The 13002-nt window shown below is 43.9% G+C and overlaps 1 protein-coding gene across 2 annotated transcripts; it reads right to left on the bottom strand.

The window, feature by feature from the left end:
- Positions 1 to 99: 99 nt before the first annotated feature.
- On the bottom strand, positions 100 to 12021 carry LOC106929758 (anoctamin-7-like). 2 transcript variants are annotated; one of them, XM_088011541.1, is made up of 23 exons: positions 11675 to 12021; positions 11018 to 11069; positions 10632 to 10759; positions 10329 to 10436; positions 10121 to 10257; positions 9963 to 10020; positions 9475 to 9585; positions 9239 to 9404; positions 8525 to 8615; positions 6902 to 6998; positions 6279 to 6422; positions 6063 to 6200; positions 5893 to 5988; positions 5650 to 5752; positions 4365 to 4476; positions 4141 to 4195; positions 3139 to 3236; positions 2123 to 2265; positions 1833 to 2038; positions 1630 to 1760; positions 1458 to 1548; positions 1110 to 1229; positions 100 to 1004 (listed from the first exon to the last, which is right to left on the bottom strand). In XM_088011541.1, the coding sequence occupies exons 1-23, from the start codon at positions 11762 to 11764 to the stop codon at positions 930 to 932; spliced, it is 2550 nt and encodes an 849-aa protein (XP_087867667.1). In that variant the 5' UTR covers positions 11765 to 12021; the 3' UTR covers positions 100 to 929. The 2 variants fall into 2 exon arrangements, with proteins under 2 accessions (XP_087867667.1, XP_087867668.1); XM_088011542.1 differs by having other exon boundaries at positions 2141 to 2265.
- Between the last annotated feature and the right edge of the window lie 981 nt (positions 12022 to 13002).

Below are 13002 nucleotides of genomic sequence, written 5' to 3'. Positions count from 1 at the left end.
GTGGGCTCAGTAAATCTTGACCTTTATGTTCAAATTATTATGAACCAATCAGACGTATTGTGAATCACATGAACTGAAATGTCCTGAATGAAACAAGCCTTCAAATCAATGGTTTCTTTATTGTAACAACAAAATGAATAATTTCACATGTAACGATTACATTTCATTTTTAATCAAGCATTAGCGAAAATACAATAAAAATAAAACACCGCATCTGACCTATAAAATAAACATGTAACATTCAGAAATTTGCAGTAAATATTTGCTTTTTCTCACTAAGACTAGTTGGTGTTGCTTTGAAATGAGCTAAACTTAAAATACTTCAAAAAATCTACATTAATTGACCAACAGTTGAGCAGCCGGAAGAAATGGAAATAACCTACTGCTCCAGAAGCAGATTAATTTATATCACTGCAAGTGACCAAAACACAAACATTCATAGCCTAAGCTAAGCCTTATTTAAGTTCCCACATCCAGAATGCCTGTGCTGGATGTAACTTGTTCTAAATATTATGGTACATCATAAGCCGCTTGGACTAACCTTTAGCTCCCTCCAGCAGCAGAAGAAAAGACATTTTCATTTTCAGTGGTTCTACTTCAAGCCTCTGTTTGAGGAAGTTCCTGAGAAGCTTTCAGCTCTGGGTCGGTCAAGGTTCTGAGGAGAGTTACTCAGAAATCTCACAGGTCTTTGATTCTGGTTTCAGAAGGTAAAGGTAGGAAGACACTTCACCGGCACACTGTTCTGTGACAAGTTGGAAAGCTAAATTATTTTATATAAGTCCAGTAAACATCCAGAAGGAGCCAGCTCTGCAGGTTGTAAAACCTCCACATGAACCGGTCAGTTCTGATGCAGCCAGGCTTCAGGTCAGCTGGATCCGTTTTCTCTGGGGTCGTGTTCAGATTGTTGGTAATGCAACGCAGTGATCGCATTATAGTAGGCCTTTGGATCCACGATGACCTGACTCAACATCCTTATCATTCGGCAGCATGGCTTTCCCCAAAGCCTGGAGGTACACAAGAAAATGTATCTAAGACCATTCCTGCCAAACACACGGCCTACTGAAAGGAAATGATGCTCAAACTAAACTTCAAGGATTTAAATGTTGGACCTTATTCTCAGCCAGTGCCTGTTTAGCCATGTAGTACTCCCTCTTTATCTTAATCTCCACCTCCTCTGGGATGTCAGAAACCGTCAGGTCAATCAGTCGGCCGATGAAGAAGACCACATGCTGAGGTACAAAGATGGTGAAACACACATCATCAGTCAGACAACAGCGGCTTCTTTCACTCACCTCTGATGGCGCTCTCACTCAACTAAAGCTTCTCCAGTGAAAGTCCATGACACTAGCAGGGCATTCAGACCGAACACGTTTCACACGTCAAAAAGGCGGTCAGCGCCTCAAGTTGGACACTGAAGTCAAACCCTTGCACTATTAGAAACTGTAAGAGACACTGACCTCAAAGACGACGACGAAGCTGAGTCGTATAGCAATGAGGTGAAAGTACTCCGGCAGATAATCACCGTTATCATCCCTGAAACCCCTATACCTGCACAAAACCAATGTTAAGGTCCAAACCTGCTGCCATTGGGGGGACAATGGTACTGGACAGGCAGATTGAGGCCATTACTTGCAGGTGGAGTTGTGGCTGAGCGGGGCTGTTGCCAGGGTGAAGTTAACGAAGCCGCTCAGGGTGCTATCCCTGGTGTAACGGTAGTACAGCCGAGGCACAAAGGACGAGGTGAAGGCAATGAGAAAAGCCTGGAAACAGATTTTGGGAAAGTATTTTCTATCTCTCAGGAAAGCTGCTCCTCATCAGGACCGGAGACTCACGTTGCTGATGACGGCCATGTGTGAGATGAACTGCAGGATGTGAAACCAGATGCCGATGTCCTGAGCTCGCTCCACCACCGGGCGGCGAAATTCCTTCACGTACTTCTGAGCGTCCAAACGGATTTCCACCCAGTTGTTCATGAGAGCGAAGAGAGGAGCGAGAGGACACGCCGCCACAAAGATGGTGATGAAACCAAACTGAAGCACTGAGAAGAGAAGCACTAGATTTCAGAAACAACCCACAGTCATGGAGGCTCTTTGATTCTGGAGCAAACAGAGGCTTTGGTTACCCATCTCCAGATATTCACCGAAGAGTCCCTCACAGACCAGCAGCTCGTAATCTGCCTCCCAAGGAGAAACGTCCATCATCGTCTGAGTCCCTGCCATCTGTGGAGTTCGCATTTTGTTTCTCTGCCACCACGCTTGAACCTTCCTGCCAAAACAAGAGGCATTCTGCTTCATGCGTCTTGCAGTCTAGTCTGAAAGCTGTTGTCAGACTCTTGGAACTTGATTTACATAAAGTCTCTGTAAAGTTATCAAGTCAATGCTGTTCAAACTAATTTCTCCACTGCTGGAGTAAGTGTGGCTTGAAAATTGTCCATTCTTGGAACTGAAATAGTCTTAGAAGCTGAAACATTAAAACACTGGCTTGGTGCGCAAATCTGACATATTTTTAAGTAACTAGCTTGTACTTTACATTGACCAGAACTAGGAATGGCATGGAGTCATGAGTTCATGAGCAAATAAGTGGTACTGACACTGAAATTAGCTATAATTATTATACCCTCTTCCTTATATGTTTTTTACGGTCCTATTTAATTCTTCACACAACCCGGCTCCTGGCTCACTCGCCAAATTTAAAGCTGGCTTGGTGCGCAAATCTCACTTGTCCTTTTTTAAGTAACTAGCTTGTACTTTACATTGACCAGAACTAGCATTAGCATGGAGTCACGAGTTGAGTGAATGACCTGGACCAGCACCGGCGGATTGTAACTGGTGTTTATTATTATTATCAATAAAAATGTAAGTTAAAAATAATTAAATTGTTTTATATAACAACAAAACATATTGTGATACAACAGAATCATCAATGCCATTTCGGAAACTCAAAACAGTACAAGATATAAATCCAGACCTGAAATGCGAGTGGACATGCGCGCCTTGCTAAGCTAAACCTGGATCTAAGTTTTTGGGATGTGAAAGGACTCTGAATCTGAATACCAGTTTAAATTCTCCTGCCAGCCGTGAACAGCAGAGGAATTATTAGATTTTGGTAGATGGTGTGTTGTCTGTGTGTGTTGTTTACGGAGAGATGAATTCATGGACGTTGTTGATCATCTGTTTTCCCACCATGATGACCAGCAGCTCCTGAGCCAGGTCAATAAGACACCCGCCGGCTCCACACTGGAACAGAGACAAGAACATCATCTTCTTCATTTATATTATCTACCTGTGGGAAAAATCAACCCGCTGGAACTTTTTGCAGAGTTCATTACAATATTCACAGCAGCTTCTGTCCTCTAACATATTTAAACAAACTGGCAGATCCTATGTCCATATGGTACAACACCAGCAGGTCCAAAATGTGCAGGAGGAAAACCCAGACATGACTTACTCCAGCAACACTCTCAGTCTGAGAATCTCCACTGAGCGCTACGGCTCAGGTCGGTTCACTGTTTTGTCTGTTTCCATTGACCCATAGAACCGACCCATTCTGTTGTAATGGCTCAGTACGGTCCAGTTAGGGAACAGCTACTGGCATCACACAACACACCACCATCTACTGATTGGGGGGTTGGAAAAAGGTCCCTGCTTGCCACAAACATCACATCCATCATCCTACTAATATGATGCAACGGCAGGAGTTGGGTTTAACCCCACATGCCCAGTAAGAGTCCAGCTGGTGGTTGAAACGCTCTAATAAACAAGTCAGACTATAAAATACCAAACCGCACTGGTTTGCTATTTTGGAAATAAGGCATAAGCATTCATAGGCCCTTCAGAAAGTTCTGGATCAGCCTGAGAGTCTGAACCCAGTGGGATGAGCCTGGAAAGCCTCCAAGTTAAACCTCCACAGGAGGTCTCCTGATCAGATGACACCAGGCGTGGATCAGAACTTCGCCCTGGTCCACGCCTGTGAAAGAAGTTATGATCCGCCTAGCCTGCCATCCCTGAAGAGCCTCAGGATGTTTGGGGTTGAGGTAGATTCAACCCCTAACATGACATTTGCAGGCAGCCCCTTGAAAAATTATTTTCTGATTAAGGAAACATTTGTCTTTCTTTCAAACATGAACAAAAACAAACTCACTTCTTCATTGCGAAGGCCAAACAGAGTGTTGTACATTCCAGGGTAACCGACGAACCTGAAGAGACCCACAAACAAGCTTGTTAGGACAAACACAGGCTAAGTCTTTGGAGAAAGTCCAAAGACTTATAATCATATGATTATAAGCAGAACCACTCAAATACTTGATAAAAATGTTACATTGAAGAAGCTTAGAGGCCGTCGCGATTTGCTGGAGCAGCTCTCACCTGCCTTTGAAGAAGGCGATGTAGACTGGAGTTGAGTAGAAGTTCACAAACTGGAATATGAAGACTTTGAGGATGAACATGTCTTCATATTTGGTTTGAGTGCGATGCATTTCTGAATAGCAACGAACACACAGGCATGAAGATGGTGAAGACGGAGAGGTTTCCACCACATGAACACCAGATACAGAGTCACAGCTGTGACATATTGGCTGATCAACCATATGATAGTCTGACATCATCTGAGGCTCTGTTCTTACAGAATCTTGTCATCCAATGCGAGTGTCAGAGAATCTCTACGGTCATCTGGGATTCATCGATACATAGCTACATACATAAGTTTTGTTCTATTTCATCCCTACTGACCGCCAGAGGGCGTTGCTGAAAACCCTGGTGACTAATACCAGTGATGTCACAAGGAGTCCCTCTGAGCCTGAGAACTTCCTCCTGATGTCGGCTGAAATCGTGTCAATCTCATTGGCTGGTTCTAGTGACAATGAGGTAACACTTTAGGCACAAATGCAGTGTATGGCCACACGGTGACATCATAGCCAACAAAACCCATCTGAGACATGAAGGGCTGACAGAGAGAGGATGTAGCTCTCCACTTGAGGTCTGCCTGACTCTAATGGAGGGTAAAACACATCTTCCAGAACCAGGGCAGATCTCACACTGGTGCTTGTGGAACCGACTGTGGGTGCAACCTATGAGCACCAAGCAGAAACAGAGAAACCAGATTAGTTCCCCCCACCATACAGCCACCAATACCAGAATGATGACACTGCCACTACAAGCATTGAAGGAGAGTCAACACGGTGCATAAAAAACAACCAAAACTGGGAGAGGAAAACACTCCCATCAACAATTAAAGCAAAACACCAAAAAGAGAGAGGCTAACACCACTAGCTCAATTCAAAACCAATTATAAGGTTGGCTAAAATGAGAGCTGTGAGTTGGGAGAGGAGGCGCAAATGTTGTCATCACCAACAAAGACCAAAAGTACCTTGAACGAAAATCAGACCATCAAAGTTCCTAGGAGGCGCTACACCGCTATCCCAGCCAACAGGCAGGTGGACGCCATGAAATGATCCGAGATCCAAAAGGTTGATGCCACACAAAACGAACCGCATACGAAAAGAGGAAGAGAGCCTCTGATGATGACAGGCTATGTATCCCCTGGTTGATCTGTCTGATATGTTACAGGTGTGATTCTGTTATTATCACTACTGGGATGGTGAATGCCTGAAGGGGCCGTTCAGTGATTTCAGCACCAAGAACAGAGACTCACCCCAGCGTGTGAGGATGCCGGCCAGCGAGGTGTAAATTCTGGACAATGTAAGGATAATGATCAGGTTCAGCACTGATGCTGAAATGCTGGCTATCGTCCCAGCCTGAAAGCATAAACCAGTTTAAGCTCAGGAGCAGAACATCAGGAATGCATGGTGTCCCTCAGGGCAGCGTACTCAGAAATCTGTACTGTCTGTACAGATTCTGAAAACACTGGAAGGAACGCCCTGGCTGTTAGACTCACAGAGGCGCTGTCAGTAGTAGTTGACTTGTAGAGGACGACTCTGAGGATGGTACGGTACAAAATAATGGCAATGAGGAACATCGGGACCACACAAATCTGCACACAGGAAACTGAAGTTCAAACTCTTATTCTAACTTCTGATGGAATACGCAGAAGATCAGGAGGTTTACCATGATGACGATGATCATGCATCCAGCGGCAGTTCTGTTCAAGCGTTTATTCTCAGGAAAGTAAGGTTCCTCAGCCCCAGTGATCGTGTTCCTCATGGTCATCGGCGCCATGGCCGAGAACTCTGGACGCGGACGCTCCTGTTCGGGGAAGGAAAGGACTTACAGAAGCTTCTGGAAAGTGGAACCATTTTAGAGCGAGGCATCGTGGCGTCTAACCTCAATGTCCTCGAACTCAGAGCAGCCCCAGCGGTGGGTAAGAGTTGAAGAAGTTCGCCTCCAGTACTCCAGGAAGGTGACGGCCCACAAAGACATGAAGAGGCTGAGAAACACTGTCCCCCAGTTGTCAAACAGGAGACCCGCCTGCAGAGAGACGAAGGACACGCTGAGGCAGAGCCGTGCTGCTTATTTACTACTTGTTATAACCTGAGCTGGCAGGAGCACACAGATATGAAAGATAAAGGGAAGAGGGATCATCAGTCATTGGAAACAAGGTCTAACTGACTGTAGGGAGTTCAAATGGCCCTTGTTAGGTGTCTTACAGCTCCATTTCTCCAGAGTACTAACTACAAGACAACGCAGGGCCGTTAGGTCAAAACCTCCTATTTATACCAAAACGTTGAATTTCTAATATCAAAGACCAATAGAAAATATATGTAAAAAATATTGAATCCAATCATAAGACCCAAGTCAACTGACCTAAAGCAAACTGCTGAAAGACATTAAAAGCACCGCTAAGGAATCAAAACACTTAGATTAGACAACCTCTGTACCTGAAGATGCTTCGGTTAGGTTAAGCTGGTTTAGGCAGAAAAAAGAGGAATGAAGTGGCTCACAGGTACCTTATAGGTGATGCAGATGCTGGAATAGTTCCAGGTGGAGCAGATGTTGCAGAGAGGACACATGATGAAAGCATCTTTGCTTTCACACACCTCCTTCCTGCAGGTACAAAAAACATCTTCTGTAGAAACTATCCAGGCTTTTGTTTGGGTGGTGAATCATTTTCACCACAGAGAAGTCAAGCAGCACAGAAACTGGGACTGTTACAAAAGCATAAAGTCTAAACCAGAGGTCCCCAACCTTTTTATTACTGCGGACCGGTCAAGACTTGCAAATTTTGTTGTGGCCCGGGGGGTGAACCGTCAGATAAAGCTGCTGCATGTTGGCGTTCCCGCTAAATCCTGAATATGCCCCATTTGGGTTGTCTTGGCCTTTTTATCGCAGCCTGTGGGGTTTTCCCTGACTGGGAACGAGAATACAACCTGCTGAATGTGACAGGTAGCCAATCAGAAAGCGCGGTGACGTCAGAACAGAGGGGAATCCCAAACAGCTGACATATCGCGCAACTGAGAGTCCGGTGGATATCAGAGATGATATGTGGAAATGTTTATTATTACATGTAAAGGTCATTATTATATGTTTATTATGTTTATTCAGTTAAAATGTTAACTATGAAAAAACATAGTTGCCTCCAAATCATAGTGCAGCAGATGGAGCGGCTGCTCCCGTCGTCTTTTATCCACCGCCTTTTCTTTTTGTTTCTTTTATCTCTTAAAATGTCTCCACATCCTGATGTTGCTTCTACATCGTCATCCATGTTTGGTTATTCTAAATTCCCGTTTGCTATGTTGGGGGTTTTACTGGATTATCCTCTGGAATCGGGATGTTCGTGACTGGAATCGGTTCGTGTTGCTCCTGCCTTGAGGCTGAACACGAACCGATCGAACCTGTTGGACTTTTATCAGCTCTGTGGTCACAGAGGTTTGGAGAATCGGCCGACATCCTTAAATCTTTCTGTCTAAACCAGACTTAAGGCTCACAAGCTCTACTCATCTCCTCTCGACCAAACGCTCTGACTCTGGTCGCTATGGTAACGTTTACATATCCCTTCAAAATAAGATACAGATGCGCCACAAAAACGAGCATTTTACTTTTGTGAAAATTTTAACTCATGATAAAGACTAACGGAGCCCTGAGCTTGTTTCTCTGCAACCAGACGGTCCATCTGGGAGTGAAGGAGACAACGACACCCAAAGAGTTGCTTATATCCACAGCCTGCTGGGTCTCTACGAGGTGAAGCAGTTTGAAGCTTCATTGCCTCATTAGCAGCCGGTCGCCACATGTTACACAGAGCGGCTTGTAATGTTTGACTCACCTACCGGTCCGGGATAAATCCATCCTCCTGTCTCTTCTCTGGGCCTTTTCCCCTTCGCAAAGAAACTTTCCAAAGACATCTGATCTGTTTCTTACTCATTTTGCTGCTTGTGGCGCGCAAGTAACTGAGAGAATCCGGTTAAAGGATTTTCAAAATAAAAGATCCTCCAGACTCAAATATTACATAAAACGGAAATATTTAATTATTTCTTGCGCGGCCCGGTACCAATTGGTCCACGGACCGGTACCGGTCCGCAGCCCGGGGATTGGGGACCACTGCTCTAAACAATAAATTTGGAATGTGTTCTTACGCTGGGACGTCAGAGAACAAATCTGCAAAACCCAACAGGAAGATCAGAGTCCCAACCAGAGATGCAGGCAGCAGCCAGGCAGTGTAGAAACCTGCAGACACCCACTGACTTAACACTGAGGAGAGTTACAGTCATGTAGTCTGTGTTAAATCTGCCTTCTGACGAGAAAACACGTTAAGATCTTTTAAAGTGCCACACCAGGGACTCCAGTACTCATTCATGGGAACTCGTCATCCTAGGGAAAGCTGTTGGTCCACTGAAAATCTTAAAGACATCTCATATCAACCAGTCAGACTGGTGAGTGGTTTATTTAGATCACTTTAAAGGATTAAGGGAAAAACTGGATCATAGCATGGAAAACAGGGAAAGACGATCGCCTCATTTCCACTGAGCAGTTCGGCCCGGATTGGAGTGCCGACTCCTCCACCGGTTGGACCATTACGTCATACGAGAGCAATGACAAACTTCTCGCAAACAGTGATGATTTCTGTCTCACAATCAATGGACTGTGTGGTGTGGCGCCATCCTAACCGCACCATATCGTTGTCTTATGGACATACAACTGAGGGGGACCCAGGAACGGTGCACTAGGAGTCGGTGGAATGGGCCGGCTTTACGATGGAAACAAACAGAATAGTGCACCGAGCCGTACCGCTCAATGAAACGAGGCATGTCTGGACTGGATCAGGACATTTCAATCATGACTGTAATTACCAATCCAAGCAAAGTAGAGAGCTATCTTCTCCCCAAAGTATGCCCTTATGTGGCCCAGAGGTTGGTAGCGACTCCAGCAGGACCACTTGGACCAGTACCCATGCAGGATCTGCCTCAGTCCTAAAGACTGGAGGGACACTGGGTTGTCCGGCATCTTGTAGTTCCCCTGCAAACAGAGCTGACATTGTAAAGGTTCCTCTAAACCATTTTAAACTGTAGGGATGTCAGGTTCAGACCTCATGCAGTGGGTACGCTGCTGTGAAGACTTCCTCACTGATCAGCCGGTCGATGCCCACCTCGCCCCGGTTCACACAACCGTACGGAGTTCTGGCCAGGATCTCATACAGCTGCAGAGACAGAGAAACGTTTCAGGTTGAAACTCAAACTGACAGAGAAAGATGAGGGACACCAGGACACGCCCCTGAGGAATGAGCAATGTTCCATGAGAAACACAGCTTAAGATACTTTGACTGGAAATAACTGTCACCAAACTCAGATTTTTTGACCCTGATAAATTATAACTGAGTATATAACAAGTTAATTTGTTTCCTCATAAGTTATATTTTTGGAGATACAAAGCTTCTGTCCGACAGCAACACCTTGTCATTTTGTTGTACATCAGATTATCAGGGATGCAGGGCTCAAGACTCGTCTTGAACTCATTTTCTTCTTGTCCTCATCTCAGAAGAAGAAGAATCAGATGTTCTACGGTGCCTGAACTTACCACTTGGTGTCTCTGGGTGGTTTTAAAGAACGTCTCCTTGTCACTGCTTCCCAGGAACCTGCAGATAGAGGACAGGTGATGCTGCAGCGGAAACTAGTCTGGTCCCAGACAAAGGACAGAGACTGAGGACAGAGACTGAGGACAAAGACACTGCAGACCTCTCCAGCTTGTTGGTCCTGAACTGACAGGTGTAGTATTCCAGCGGTGGGTTGGGGACGTTCTGGGACAGAGGGTTAGGGAGGGACAGCTTGGACAGGAAGCTTTCGGACCAGTTAGTGATTGGAACGGTGACCACCTGCAGGAGGACAAAGGACACACTGAGAGGACGTCCACTAGAGACGTGACAGCTGCATGGGAAGGTTTTACCTCCAGCGGGACTTTGAGATTGATCTCCTCGGCGTAGTAACAGAGGACACTCCAGGGTGCGCTGAGGAGGATGAAGTGGATCATCTTCTTCGCCTTGCGGACCTCCCTCTGTGGACAACAGGACAGAATGACCTTGAAGGGGACATGTTAGGACACAGAGCACCTGAACAGCATGACGGTAGAGGCGTCATGATGTGGGACGCCTTCCATCCCCTCATCACAGCCAATCAGAGGCAGCCGTTTCACTCACATGTCGCTCTGTTTGGGTTTGACTTCATTCTCAGGTGTGTTTGTTTTGCTCACCTGCTCCTGCAGCAGGCCTACTTGTTTCAGTTTGCTCAGAAACTGTTCCCTCCACTTCCTCTGGGTGGCGCCATTACCTCTGCCATTGTCATTAACACCCCGAAGCTCCTCCCACACCAGGACAAAATCTGACCAATAGGAAAACAGCACTCAAAAGCTTACTCATGCAGATGGAAAAAGATATTCCTAATTTCTTCTTTATGAACAAATGAATGTTTTATTAACAACATAAAGCTGTAGAATTTCAACAGTAAGCTGATTTAGAATATTTTAATCATTAATACTGAAATTAATCTCAGTTTTTTTCCAATAAAAAGATGTTAAATGACCAAAGTTTTCTAAAACATTTCTATAAACTGAAAGGACTTCAGTAAAATCCGTCTCACCAATTCGAGTCTTTCCGTCTCTGAACACGTTCCTGTTTACAATCGATGCTTGCTGGAAAACAATAAGAAATTTCCTATTTAGAGCAAACAGGTATGTTTGCTCTAAACAAACCACTATTCAATGAACAGAATACATTGAATGGTTCCAATGCATTCTGTGAGTCTCTGTGGCTGATTTGTGTCGGTTTCCTCAAGAAAAACTTTAACTTTCTGTGTTTCCTTGTTGGTTTTCAGCTCCCAGTCATTTCCCTGTCAGGTTCAGGTTCTGTAGAGTTTATGATCCTCCATCAATGATCAGTTTAAATAAGCAAGTCATTAGGAGAAACAAAATCAGCTGTGGGATTTTAAATCAGTCACTCCAGGAATTTATGATTCATATATATATATATATATATATATATATATATATATATATATATATATATATATAAAGAAGCTTTTATATAAAGAAGCTTTTCTTTTTTTTTTTTTCAAAATGATTCAAGTCCTCTCCACTATCGTATTTGTCGTCAAATATCCATGTTTATCTTCGTCTTCTTCTGCCTCTTCGGCATGTTAGGTGGACTAGCAGGTGTAACGGAGCTAGCCAAAACACCGGAACCGTCTGGCATGGAGTCATTACATCGTCAGCTAACTTAACTGTACATTTATATTCACCTGAATTTGACTTTTCCTCATTTTAGTAGGCGGTGTATTCGTCCAACATTGAACACCGGTTGGTTGCCCGCTTTCTCGCGCTCTGTTCATGTTTTCTAACTACATCCACTAAACCAGCAAATGCCCCGGCAAGCAAACTGTGAGGAACGCCGCCGCCACTGTTGCCATTGCCAACCGGTCAGCAAGCAAAGTAGCTATTGGCTATTCTAAAATTCGATGAGTGACGACAACGCATAACTTGCATATTTGGTCAAGCGTGACCAGGAAAAGTGATTAAAAATAGTCGAGACATTTGGAACTACAAAAGAACTTTATGAAATAATTTAATAAATGCTAACCCCGCGACCCGACCCCGGATAAGCGGAAGAAGATGGATGGATGTCAATTAAATAATATAAATACTTTGTCTGAACCTACATAAATCAGTTTTGTATAATATCAAATTTAACCAAAAGACATCTATCGGAGGTTAATCTCTGGCTCAGGCTGTTTTTGAAAATGTTTATTTTTTAATTAAAAAATGGGGAAAAAAACATTTATGCAACATGAAAAAATACGTTTATGTAATCCGGCGCAGGATCACCGGCAGTTTAGCGCATGAACTTGCAATACCGAAACCGTGGCGTCTCCTCTCTCTCTCCTCGCTGCAGCAAACAGAAAAGGGCGGGGACGGACCACATGGCAGTCTCATACCTTATTTGGAAATGGGACCATTGCACTCCGGAAGTGAAGGGGGCGCTATTTCCTATATTATCCGCGGCTCAAAATAACAAATCTGGTTGGTTAAACCAGGGTTGCTAAACAGATACAAGCAAAAATTCCTATTTTTGCTTTTACGGTGCCATATATATTATTCTGTGAGACTTTTTGTTGGCAGACTCATATATATGAAAAAATAAGATGACACTATTTAGTCTATCAAGGTGTAAATTTCCTTCGACTCCAAAATAAAACATTCATAGAATCACAATATCAATAATTTGTGCATAGATTAAAACAGTTAGCATGCTATAGCTAAATGTTATCATTTAGTTTGATTAAGAATAATTTTTGTACTGTTAATAAATGACTTCTAATCGATGTTCCTAGGTGCCAGACACAATGACACAATAATGCCTTCATGAGCTCACAGGTTCAAACTGACAAAAAATAAGAGGATAGATGCTCTCTGCTAAAATATCCCTTGCCATCTTCCATGTTCTTTCATCAAACAGTTGAAACAGAGTTGTTTTTGGTTTCTCTGTAAAAATGCTTATAACTACCTATTAAATTAGTTCAAGCATTTAACTGTCTAGCTCCATGCTAAATAATTATCTTACTAGCTAAGG

Source organism: Poecilia mexicana, unplaced genomic scaffold (assembly GCF_051168715.1).
Source record: "Poecilia mexicana isolate PSO_F unplaced genomic scaffold, ASM5116871v1 scaffold_13, whole genome shotgun sequence".
NCBI classification, from domain to species: domain Eukaryota; kingdom Metazoa; phylum Chordata; class Actinopteri; order Cyprinodontiformes; family Poeciliidae; genus Poecilia; species Poecilia mexicana.
The sequence above is the reverse complement of the archived record's forward strand: the minus strand, read 5'-3'. Positions and strand labels throughout refer to the sequence as shown.

What these genes read in the sequence shown, in the direction of transcription:
- LOC106929758 (XM_088011541.1), bottom strand. Translation starts at nt 11,764, where the DNA reads ATGAACAGAGCGCGAGAAAGCGGGCAACCAACCGGTGTTCAATGTTGG. An exon ending in CTGAGTTCGAGGACATTGAG is followed by an intron (nt 6,201 to 6,278) that starts GTTAGACGCCAC and finishes TTCCCCGAACAG; the next exon opens with GAGCGTCCGCGTCCAGAGTT. An exon ending in TTGGCCTTCGCAATGAAGAA is followed by an intron (nt 3,237 to 4,140) that starts GTGAGTTTGTTT and finishes TCTCTGTTCCAG; the next exon opens with TGTGGAGCCGGCGGGTGTCT.